General features: G+C 41.1%; 1 protein-coding gene across 2 annotated transcripts in view; it reads right to left on the reverse strand.

Annotated features, from left to right (window-relative positions):
- plxna2 (plexin A2) overlaps positions 1–12,695 on the reverse strand; it is a 566,368-nt gene that overhangs the window by 475,092 nt on the left and 78,581 nt on the right. For both annotated transcript variants that reach the window (XM_086011309.1, XM_086011311.1), the window contains exons 3-4: positions 8,947–10,169; positions 7,399–7,581 (exon numbers count right to left, since the gene is read on the reverse strand). In XM_086011309.1, coding sequence (XP_085867435.1) covers positions 7,399–7,581; positions 8,947–10,116 — 1,353 coding nt within the window. In that variant the 5' untranslated portion in view covers positions 10,117–10,169. The remainder of the gene's footprint in view (positions 1–7,398; positions 7,582–8,946; positions 10,170–12,695) is intronic.

The raw sequence follows: 12,695 nt of genomic DNA on the forward strand, positions 1-12,695 counted from the left end.
TCTATGTTTCTATGTTAACAAATTTGCTGGAGTTCTTTGAGGATGTAACGAGCAGGGTGGATAAGGGTGAGCCAGTGGATGTGGTGTATTTAGATTTCCAGAAGGCATTCGTTAAGGTGCCACATAAAAGGTTATTGCATAAGATAAGAGCTCACGGAGTTGGGGGTAATATATTAGCATGGATAGAGAATTGGCTAACTAACAGAAAGCAGAGAGTCAGGATAAATGGGTCATTTTCTGGTTGGCAAACGGTAACTTGTAGGGTGCCACAGGGATCGGTGCTGGGATCTCAACTATTTACAATCTACATTAATGGCTTGGATGAAGGGACCGAGTGTAATGTAGACAAGTTTGCGGATGATACAAAGAAAGCTGGGAAAGCAAGTTGCGAAGAGGACACAAAGAATCTGCAAAGGGATATAGACAATCTAAGTGAGTGGGCAAACATTTGGCAGGTGGAGTATAATGTGGGAAAGTGCGAGGTTATCCACTTCGTCAGGAAAAATAAAAAAGCAAATTATTATTTAAATGGAGATTACAAAATGCTACAGTTCAGGAGGGACCTGGGGGTCCTTGTGCATGAAACACAAAAAGTTAGCATGCAGGTACAGCAAGTAATCAAAAAGGCAAATGGAATGTTGGCCTTTATTGCAAGGGGGTTGGAATATAAAAGCAGGGAAGTCCTGCTACAACTTTACAGGGTATTGGTGAGACCACACCTTGAGTACTGCATCAAGTTTTGTTCTCCTTATTTAAGGAAGGATATACTTGCATTGGAGGCAGTTCAGAGATGATTCACACAGTTGATTCCTGAGATGAGGGGGTTGACTTATGAAGAAAGGTTGAGCAGGTTGGACCTATACTCACTGGAATTTAGAAGAATGAGAGGTGAACTTATTGGAACATAAGATAATAAGGGGGCTCGACAAGGTAGATGCAGAGAGGATTTTTCCCCTTGTGGGGAAATCTAGAACTCAGGGGCATAGTCTCAGAATAAAGGGTGGCCCTTTTAGAACAGAGATGAGGAGGATTTTCTTCTGAGGGTCGTAAATCTGTGGAATTCTTTGCCCAGAGAGGCGTGGAGGCTGGGTCATTGAATACATTTAAGATGGAGATAGACAGATTTTATGGGGAGCAGTGGCTTTGAGCTCAAGATCAGCCATGATCTTATTGAATGATGTAGCAGACTCGAGGGGCCAATTGGCCTATTCCTGCTCCTATTTCTTATATTCTTATGTTTACTGCAATTATATAGGGCCCTGGTGAGACCACACCTGGAGTATTGTGTACAGTTTTGGTCTCCTTACCTAAGGAAGGATATACTTGCCATAGAGGGAGTGCAACAAAGGTTCACCAGACTGATTCCTGGGATGGGGGGGGTTGTCCTAGGAGGAGAGATTGAATAGACTAGGCCTATATTCACAAGAGTTTAGAAGAATGAGAGGTGATCTCATTGAAACATACAAAATTCTTACAGGGCTTGACAGGGTAGATGCAGGGAGGATGTTTCCCCTGGCTGGGGAGTCTAGAACCAGGGGTCACAATCTCAGAATAAGGGGTCAGCCATTTAGGACTGAGATGAGGAGAAATTTCTTCACTCAGAGGGTGGTGAATCTCTGGAATTCTCTACCCCAGTGGGCTGTGGAGGCTCAGTCGTTGAGTATATTCAAGACAGAGATCGATAGATTTTTGGATATTAAGAGAATCAAGGAATATGGGGATAGTGCAGGAAAGTGGAGTTGAGGTAGAAGATCAACCATGATCTTATTGAATGGCAGAGCAGGCTCGAGGGGCCAAAGGGCCAACTCCTGCTCCTATTATGTTTTTATGCTCTTATAGGGGATTAAGTGGGTTTTTTATGGGAAGAGAAACAGAAACTGTGCTTCCATTAACTATAAAGGAAAAGAAAGATAAAGTGCTTCTGACATGGAAATAATAACTGACAACTTTCAGAGGTAAAAGATAAATGTCCAATTCAGTTTGAAATAGTGTCATAAAAGAACAGAGCACTGTCTATTTGATGCCCAACATATTTCTGACATTTCAGAGACCTGAATTATCAGGCTTCAATGTAGTGACTGTTATAGTACAAGAACCTTTCAGTACCCACCACACTTCAATTAACCACTGTAGCCGGTCTACTTCTTGGCTACAAAACATCAACAGTGAAGTGGTGCTAAAATGAGGAGGAGATGTCAGAAAATCAAGATGTGGCTGACTTTAAGAAACAGAACTACAAAAACTAAAAAAGGTGAAAAGTCAAGTTCGGGAAACAAAGTATTGGAGGCGATGAGTCTCCATGTGATGGACTTGAATGATTTTCATATTGAGCCAAACAAGGAGTTCCATGGATTTTCTTAACAAAACCCTCAAGATTATTAGTCTCGAAATAATTTTCCTTCAAGTGATATTGAAGTCGTAGAAACGGAGAACATTCAGCATTTTCAGTCATTTCTGAATAAAATGTCAATCAGCCAAAGAATCTCTGGATATGATACATTATACAATGCAGTAAATACTTCACTCACCTATTTTCAAGGTTTAGATTCAGGCTAGAACATGTGAGCTTTTCTCAAGATAGCATTACATGTATAATACGTACAGTGGGGTGGGGCACAGATGTGCACTCAAATGAGTGTTAGTGAGAGTTCAGTTGGCAACTGTAGGTATAATGTAATAGAATATAATATGATGAATTTGCCTCTAAATGCAAGATGCCAGTGAAGGGTTTAATGTTCTGTGCTGTCTGGGATTGGCTTGCATTATTTCAATATTAGAAAACCCTGCTAGAGGCAAACATATTTGACTGTTCTACCAATTATATACACATCCAAATGGCTGGTGAGATCACTGTCCTTTTGTAGTAGACAATAATATAGTCCAAATCAGTTCCAGACTGCCAGAGGGCATTAAAAGACTGAAACTTTTCTAACAATGTTCATGTCTTTCTATTCAAAATGCTCCTCTGCCAAAAGACTGTTTTTCTCTCAGCTCCACATATTAACAAGTCAGTAAACAGGAAATTCTCAACAAGCTGAACTTTCCAAATAAGAACTTAAATAGCTTGCATCAGGAATTCACCTTTTAAACCTGGCTAGCTGATAAAAAAGGTCTAAAACTGGGTATTCAAAATAAATTTACATAAATCCTTGTCTGCAACAAAACCTATCTTGACTGAAGCCATTTATTATATGGTAAAGACAGGCCAGATGAGTGAACATCAATTGGAACAGTGTAGGAGGCTGAGGATAGAGAAGTCAGAGTGGGTGTGGACTGGAGAATTAAGCTCAAGGCAAGCTCGAGGAACAGCACCTCCTCTTTCGATTAGGCACTTTACAGCCTTCTGGACTCAACATCGAGTTCAACAATTTCAGACCATAACCTCTGCCCCCATTTTTTCAGACGGCAGCTGTTGCTTGTGATTCGGATATTCCCATTTACACCTCCTCTAGACACATCTTTTGTTTCTTTACTTGTCCCATTACTGTCTCCTTTCACCGTGCGCCATCATCTCTTTTGTCATTTAATCTTTTCCACTATCCACCCGAACACAGACCTTTCCCTTTTGTTCTTTCCTCTCTTCCCCCCTTTTCCTTCCTCTGTACTTGCTTAAAACTTGTTACATCTCTAGCTTGTCCCAGTTCTGACAAAAGGTCATCGACCTGAAACGTTAACTCTGTTTCTCTCTCGCTCTCCACAGATGCTGCCTGACCTGCTACATATTTCCAGCATTTTCTGTTTTTATTTCAGATTGAGCATCCGCAGTACAGTATCTTGCTTTTGTATTCATGTCATATAGGACCCAGTTTTGTAATAACAAAACTGCAGCCTGGGTTCTTATAATGCTCTCCCCAGCACCAGACAGCTCTCACTGCATAAAAAAACCATTGCTGGAAGAATGTGTGTGGCTATTTTGATGCCATCAAGATCGTCCCAAACATATAGAATATTGATGCCCTTAGCCCTTTAAAAAATGTAATTGTATTACTGAATTTTTGAAGAATTCATGTGCATTATATTGGATAGTGGCAGAAAACAGATTAACAGACCATATGCTGGTAGATTACCTCCAGGTCCATGCAGAAACATACACTGAAGGTCCTGCACAACTATATAGTTAAAAGATATATAACTAACTATTGATCTCAGTCTTGGAAAAACAACTGAACCAGCATCCGCAGCCTTTTGAGAGCAAGTTCAAGTTGAGAAGGCTGTTAAAAAAAGCATGTGGGATCCTTGGCTTTATAAATAGAGGAAAAGAGTATAAAAGAAAGGAAGTTATGTTAAATGTTTATAAAACACAGGTTAGGCCTCAGCTGGAGTATTGTGTTCAATTCTGGACACCACACTTTAGGAAGGATGTGAAGGCCTTGGAGAGGGTGCAGAAGAGATTTACTAGAATGGTACCGGGATGAGTGACTTGAGTTATGTGGAAAGACTGGAGAAGCTGGGATTGTTCTCCTTAGAGCAGAGAAAGTTAAAGGGAGATCTGATAGAGGTGTTTAACATTATGCATGGTTTTGATAGAGTAAATATGGTGAAACTGTTTCCAGTGGCAGAAGGCTCGGTAACCAGGGGACACAGATTTAAGGCGAGTGTCAGCCATGGCTCAGTGGGTAGCACCCTCGCCTCCGAGTCAGAGGGTTGTGGGCTCAAGCCCCACACTAGAGACTTGAGCACAAAATCTAAGCTGACCCTCCAGTGCAGTGCTGAGGGAGTGCACTGTTGGAGGTGCCGTCTTTTGGGTGAAACGCTAAACCAAGGCCCCGTCTGCGCTCTCAGGTGGATGTAAAGGATCGACGGCACTGTTTTGAAGAGGAGCAGGGGAGTTATCCCCGGTGTCCTAGCTCACTGAATATATTTAAGAAGGAGATAGATAGATTTCTAGACACAAAAGGCATCAAGGGGTATGGGGAAAGAGCAGGAATATGGTATTGGGATAGAGGATCAGCCATGATCATATTGAATGGCGGAGCAGGCTCGAAGGGCCGAATGGCCTACTCCTGCTCCTATTTTTCTTTGTTCTATGTTTTCTATGTTTGTGTGTGTGGGAAAACGTGAACACAGGAGCTGAATGCCTGAGGCAAGAGTCGATGCACTTGGCATCTAGGGATGGGCAATAAATGCGGTCTTGCCAGCATTGCCCACATCACAAGAATACATTAAAAAAAAAACTTATTGTAGTACAGCATCACAATAAACGAGCATTAAATTAAGGTCACATGGTAATGACATATTGCATTATGTAAAACCACTTGAAAGTTGATTGTTGGACCAGTTATCTAAAAAAGGATAAAGTTCTACCACAAAGAAAAAGATCAGTAAGTTACTAAAACATTTTTTTTTAGTAGACAAATCTTTGGCCCTTAGCCATACTATGAAAGATTTCATGATGCATCTTATCCAGAGATCATTTACTGTACATTAACCAAGACTCATACTAACTAGCTGAATGAAGAACCATAGAATCATGGAAGTTGAGCACAGAAGGAGACAGTTCAACTCATCATGCCTGCATAGGCTCTTTGCTAGAGTAATGCAAAACTGAACGCACTACCCTATGCTCTCCTCATTGCCCTGTATCTTCCTCAGCTTCAAATATTCAACCAATAGTGCAAATAAAAGGTGCAATGGCCTCTGCCTCAACCACTGTGTGACAAAGCATTCAGACAACCCTGGCCACACAAACCTCCTCATTATTTTATACATTTAACAAACTTCATTTAAATTGCAGATCTTACAGCGGTGATGGAAATCATCTTTTCAAGCCTTTGACTTTATGCCAAATAACCAGCTACTGTAGACTGGCAGAGATGTATAACCAGGAAGGAGAGAGAAAGAGAAGAGGGAGGGAGGTGAACACAAGATGGGATGAAGATGGAAGTAATCAGCAATTCAAAGTAAAAATGGTCATCTTCATGCCAGTTCCAGCAGCTTCTAAATAATTTCCAAAACTACTTTGTTCCTCTTATTTATAAGCTAGCACAGAATGGGAAGTTACTGTTGCAGGAATGCAGATTTTATGCTTGGATTTTTCTCAATCTAAGACTCTTGCATAAAACACAACCACAGGTACAAGAATCAAATGATTGCACACTAAGATCCCGTCACTTCATTGCAATCCAAAAACATTCACAGAAAAAAAGAGACACTGAACATCTTGCACACACTTAAACCAATCAAAAATAAAAACGAGAAAGTTGAAGGTAGCTCTATGCTCAAGCACTACTAATAGTATGTATTAATTATCATATTTTAAAGTTTTTTTGCTCATTGATATTAACACATGTCCTCTACAGAAGTGACTTAAGGTGATTCCCTTCCGAGGGGCATATTTGTACAAAAGTGTGGCGGTTGTTTTCCTTGGAGTAGAGAGGGTCGAGAGGAAATTTGATAGAGGTGTTCAAAAATCCTGAGGGGTCTGAACAGAGTAGATAGAGAGAAACTGTTCCCATTGGCAGAAGGGTCGAGAACCAGAGGACACCGATTTAAGGTGATTGGCAGAAGAACCAAAGGCGACGTAAGAAAAAACTTTTTGACTCAGCAAGTGGTTAAGATCTGAAATGCACTGCCTGAAAGGGTGGTGGAGGCAGACTCAATCTTATATTTCAAAAGGGAGTAGGATAAGTATCTGAAAGAAAATATTTTGCAGGGAGGGGGCAGGGGAGTGGGACTAGCCGAGAGTCAGCACGAGCTGGATGGGCTTCCATGCTGTAACCAATGATGCTATTTATATGGGGACCCTTGTGGAGATACTGTAAATGTGAACATTTCACAATTAATACTTGTATGAAAAATCAAGAGAGAAAAAAAATCAAATAAATGAAATCTGCAGAGAAGTTATCAATTCACTGTCAAAATAGATCAACAGTGATGTCACCAGACTTTTGAAAGTGTGTAAACTTTTGTCGATCCCAGTCTAGGAATTCAAATTCAGAAAGTGCTAAACAAGCTGTTTGGATACTGAAACAAACAGAAAGATCTGGGAACACAGCAGGGTCAGGTAGCGTTTGCAGAGAGAATAGATGAGTTTGCATTTCGGGTGGGGGCTCATCGCTAAAAAATAAATCTTATTTTTATACAGTCCCACTCCTTCTCGGCTTTATCCAACTGCTGAAGCAAGGTCATTGAAGTACACACTCCTGAAACAACCACTGTTCATTCATTCCTGGTTGAACTGTCTTTAATTAAATAGAAACCTGCCTAAGAATATCAAATCATTTCCTGCTCATTATGAAACAAGAGAAGTTCCGGCATGATTAATTTTTGGCTGCTTCAGATATTCAAATTTTAAAAAAAATGTTGGTCTGCTAAATTTGGGCACTCTTGACTATCCTTTACCCAGGAGTAGCCACACACACAGACCCACAGCATCTGAAACCCAAGATTCTATTTTACCTTTTTAAGTCTCCCACTCTTGGTTCCTACGAAAACCACAGAGTGATCATTGTAGACATAGGACGCCACAGATGTCATTCGGTCCCTCTCCTCTGTGAAAATTGTAATGCCTTCCACAAGCACAGAGCCCCCAAGGGGTTGGTTTATATCTAATCCGCAAAAGTCATCGTCAATTGGGACTGGCTGTAAGAAAGAAAACAAGGTCTCAGGTTGCAATAATTCATTCATGAGACACCCATGTAAATGCAATAAATTGTAGATTGTTCTCAATTGATTTTCTGTGAAAAATTTAGAGAAAGATATCCTTTGAGAGGTCAATGAAATGATGCAGTACACTGATGCTGCAATGTGCTGTCTCACGGAGTGATAGGACGTAACTTCACATCTGAAGCACAACAAGTACTCAATCTCAGCAATGACAACTAGGAAGGAACAATAGAGTGCCAGATCACCATAGACCACTTTCATACCCAGCCTAGCAAGTGGCTCCAGATTAACAGAGGGCTAAGATCACTGGCTGCAGTATGCCCATTTTCTTGATCAGGAACATTACCAGATCTAATTTTTTTGTTGTTTGCATATTTGTATTTGGAGATAGCAGGCTCCTTAGACCATCATTTGTTTTAAGAGTTGCCTGCTGGTGTAGAAGTATATCTTGGGCTCTGCAATATGAACAGCGATCTTTGGTTTAGATCAAATTCCAGCAAAGGTCCACACAGTGGCAATTTATATGATTAAGACTCAACCAGTTTATATTTCTCCATTATCGTGTTTTCAAAGATATTTTGTCCAGAACAAAATCAAAAGAATAAATGCGCATAAGTACTTAATTTTTGTGCACATACACGCACGCATGACACACGCAGTGATTAACATTGTGAATTTTTTTTAAACTGTAGGTTTCTTCAACCGGGAGTGTACGCACAGTTGGGGAGGGACAGTGTGGCTAGCTAGGTGAACAAAATTCAGGGATGAAACCCATACAACTTTCTGCAGACAGTAAACTACTAAACCCCAAGCTGCTTCAGGATTCAGATCAATGAGCACAAACACACTTGCTGAATTTAGGTCATTTAAATATTCCAAAAGAGCATCAGATTCACTAAATTAATTTAGGGGTATGGCGGTGAAGTGGTTATGTCACTGGACTAGTCATCCAGAGGACAAAAGTTCAAATCTCACCATGGCAATTTGAATTCAGTTTAAAAAAAATCTGGAAATAAAAAAAAACTGGTCATTAATAAAATAAATGCCTATTTGCTTTGCTAATCCAAAAATAAAGAAAGTCTTGTATTTCTAATGTGCCTTTCACGACCTCCCAAAGTGCTTTACTGCCAACTAAGTACTTTTTGAAGTGCTGTAATATAGGAAACGTGGCAGTCAACTTGCACACAGCAAGGTTCTACAAACAGCAATGTGATGATGACCAGATAATCGTTTTTTGTGGGGTTGGTTGAAGAATAAGTATTGGCAGATGGGTATCAGTTGCTTTTAAACAAGGTTTGAATCAGTAACTGAAATCTTTCAATGGTCGGGGTGGAGACTTACTGCATGGGTACAGCGGACATCCTTTCCTAGTAACCAGTTCAGTTCCAGATTCCCTTCACCACGGTAACATGACTGCAGTCTGTCCTTTATCTGCTGGTTAATATATTTCACAACAAACACACAGAGTGCCGACTCGTCCGGTGGGTGCTTATACTGCTTCTGACCTTTGGAGAATATGGTGAACAAAACATCATCGTCGGTAGAAACGTTTAAAGATTTTGCCAAAACACTTCCTGGTTTAGACAAGTATGCCGCCTGCAAAAGACGATATTCAATTCCATTCTTTACACAGCCTACAGGGAGCGAAACATAGGAATGAAATTTGGGATCTTCCTTGCACAATCGCACAATTCTGGAGGTATAGAATTGATCATTTGTTGATCCAGTAACGCCTTCAGTTTCCGGCTGCACGGTTAAGAAATATACAAAATTTCCATTGCTAAAACCATATATGTAAAATATGTCAAAGTGAGACACCATCGCCAGGGTGTCTGAAGGGATTTTAATCAATGAAGCAACAAAATCACTGTGCAACACATAATCAAACATGGCAGAAGACTCAGGATCTTGCGGCAATTTTCGACTCGAAATAGTTGGAAAATAGTCTTGTTTGCCATCCACCGCAGTGCCGATAAAGAGTTTGCTGTCCGACCCCTCAGATGAGACAATTACGCCATACATTGTCCCGGTTTCATTAACACTAGACAAGTAATGTTCCTTCTTGTGTGAAGGTTCTACCAATATAAAGAGGTCATCCAGACGCAGGAGCTTGCAGACTCCCTGAAAGAGACTCCCACAGGCCAGCAACCTATTCTCAGAGTAATCAATAAGCAGCAACTTGTTTACATTGTTAGTCAGTGTTAGGGGTTCATTACAAGGTTGAACAATCAGCGGAGGATAGCAGGATTTGTTGTCCTCTTCTGGACCGGTTTTGTGCGACAATAATAGTGTTAAGTTGCTTGATAGTTTGTAAATCCGATTGACCGCTCCAACGTAAACATTCCCCGTTACACTATGAACGGCCAAGTGGTTGAACGTCCAGTCCCGATTTTTGATGGGAAAATTGACGTATTCCTTGCTGCTCCATGAGGAATGTATAAGGAAAATGATGAGGAGGGCGAGAGGAACCATGCAGTTCGACATTTTGGGACAACCTTTTCTCGGCTTCATTGCAGGAAGTACTTAATTCCAGTCTGTACCAAAACTTAGATGTTTACATGGCTCTGAAAAGCAAACAACACCACAATTAGTTATGCTGGGAATTGCCCTGACCAAAAGCATCATGTTGCACTTGCCTATATTGAAAGACATCTGCCAGACACAGAACCATTCCTCTTATGTCTAAATTTGCCTGCAAACTATTTATTTTCATCCAACTGCCACACATATCTTTGTCTCATCTACAAACTTGCAAATCTTTCCCCGAATCTTTCATCCAGGTCATTAATAAAGACGGCGAAGAGCAATGGCCAAGATAGACCCTGCTGGACTCAATTAAGTTGGAGAGATACCTTTCCAGAAACCATGCTGTGATTCGCGAATCGTCCTTTCTCTTTGAAGATGAACATGTAACACATCTCCAATAATTCCTTCTAGCAATTTACCTATAACTAAAGTTAAACTAATAGGCCAATAGTTTCCTGGATCTGACATTGCCCTTTTTACATATAGACTTAATGTAGGCCTCTGGCCAATTGATGGGAATAATCCTAGACCCGAGCTACTTAAGTATACAAGTCAGTAGTTTCCATAACATGACCTGCATTTCTTTTAACATGGAGATAGACAGATTTTTGCGAGATAAGGGAGTGAAAGGTTATGGGGGGCGGGCAGGGAAGTAGCTTTGAGCCCAAGATCAGCCATGATCTTATTGAATGGCGGAGCAGGCTCAAGTGGCCTATTCCTGCTCCTATTTCTTAGGTTATGTTCTAATGTTCAATTTTAGCATCAAATCTATGCCGCCATATTGATAACTCAGCATCATCCTCAGCAGTGAAGACTGATGCAAAGTAGCCATTTAAAACCTCAGACACATCTTGGCCTGCAGAATAGCCCTTACAGTCCTTAATGGTCCTCTTATGCCTGACATACCTGAAAAAGACCTCGCTATCACTACCACCCACTTTCTCCAATGCCCTTTTAGTCAATCTAATAAAAGGTGATTTTTTGCCTCAGTTGTGGCTGATGCCTGCCCCTAATCTCTTCTGCTGTTAAAACATTGCCATGTTATTATCCCACAGCACAATGTTCAGGTCTATGGGAATTCGAACACTGCATAATACTCTCGAGGTTGCTCTGATGTGGAAATAGAAACTCTTCCAAATGGTAAATTATTATTTTTTTGAATCAAGATTGCACAAGAGCCAGATATTAATTTTGAAGTTTCTTCCAATGAGGGAGACAAATCTGATATACATAGGGCAAAAATTACATGCGGTGGCACAGGAAATTTTTCTTGCAGATGTGGATCAGTCTCAATTCTGTCACCGCCACATTAATTTTAATTAGAAAGGTGCTCTGAAGTGCTGCCACTCTCCAGCTACCTACCAGCGAAAGCTTCTTCAATCTATTACAGTAGCCAGCTGGTCTTACTGGCTCCGTATGTGCTCAGCCATATTCACTGGCACTTGGATTCAGACTCTGATGTTAAACAGTGCCGTCAAGCAGAGTGCGCGCAGGCTGCAAGACTCGCTGATTACTGGAGCAGCTGGAAATCTCCTTTAATAGTAGCTGGGCAGCAAGAGGAAAAAAGTGGCACTTCAAAACATCCTCCTGGTTAAAACTGAAGTAATATGGAGAGGATTTTAGGTTTCAGTGTAATATATAATCATGGGAGAGACTTCCAGCAGCCTAAAATCTTTCACCTGAAAAAAAAACCTCAGTATTTTCAGAAGCTCTGCAACCAGCTACATAACAGAGCTCTAACAAACCGAAGCGTTTCACCTCAACTCTCGCTTAGAATTTTAAGATGACAGCCACAGAGCAAGTTCAAAGAGGTGCCTGTGTGATGTTATTCTTTGGGTAGTCAGAGTAAATTATTCTACTGGATGAAAGGCCACATTGCACAGAATAAAAAGTTGCAAACTCGCACTTCTAAATATATTCAACTCTTATGAACTATTTCGCTAGTCCTTAAGAGTTTGTTTAATTGGGGGCTCATTTTAACCAGGTTTGAACTTCTTTGCCAACATTTCAAGACTTCAGACAAGACTGAGCTCAAGTCACACTGTGGACTTCAAATGGGTGCAGTGGTCATAGGCTGGACTGGGAACCCAGAGACCCTGGGGACGATTTTGCCGGTGCTCAGGGGCCGAGTTTGGAGGTGGGACTGCTGGCAAAATCAAAAAGATTGGCAGCAGGTCCCGAACCCACTTCCAATCAATCTTCCCGGGAGTCGGGTCCCCAATTTACACAAGGACCCGACTTAGCGACGGGAAGAGGATTATAGTCACTTAACTGCCTGTTAACAGGTAGTTAATAGGCTTTTTCCAATTTTGACACTTCTACTGCGGGCTTCCCGACATCGGGAAACCCCACCAGGGTAAGTGTGGCATGCTGCGGGTCTACTGTAATGTTTGTGTATAGGTGACAGCTGCAGAAGTGGTGTGAAGGATTCAATGGGGCACTGGTGTGTTCCAGAGGTAAGAAAATGTTGGGAGAGTCATTTTTAATGTGTTTAGAATTTTCTGTACGTGACAAGCTTTGAAGTGTTTCTGTAGTCCCAACTCATTGGGAGAACCTCTTGCACC

Source organism: Somniosus microcephalus, chromosome 18 (genome assembly GCF_052327205.1).
Source record: "Somniosus microcephalus isolate GS21.2 chromosome 18, FLI_Smic_1.0, whole genome shotgun sequence".
Lineage (NCBI taxonomy): Eukaryota > Metazoa > Chordata > Chondrichthyes > Squaliformes > Somniosidae > Somniosus > Somniosus microcephalus.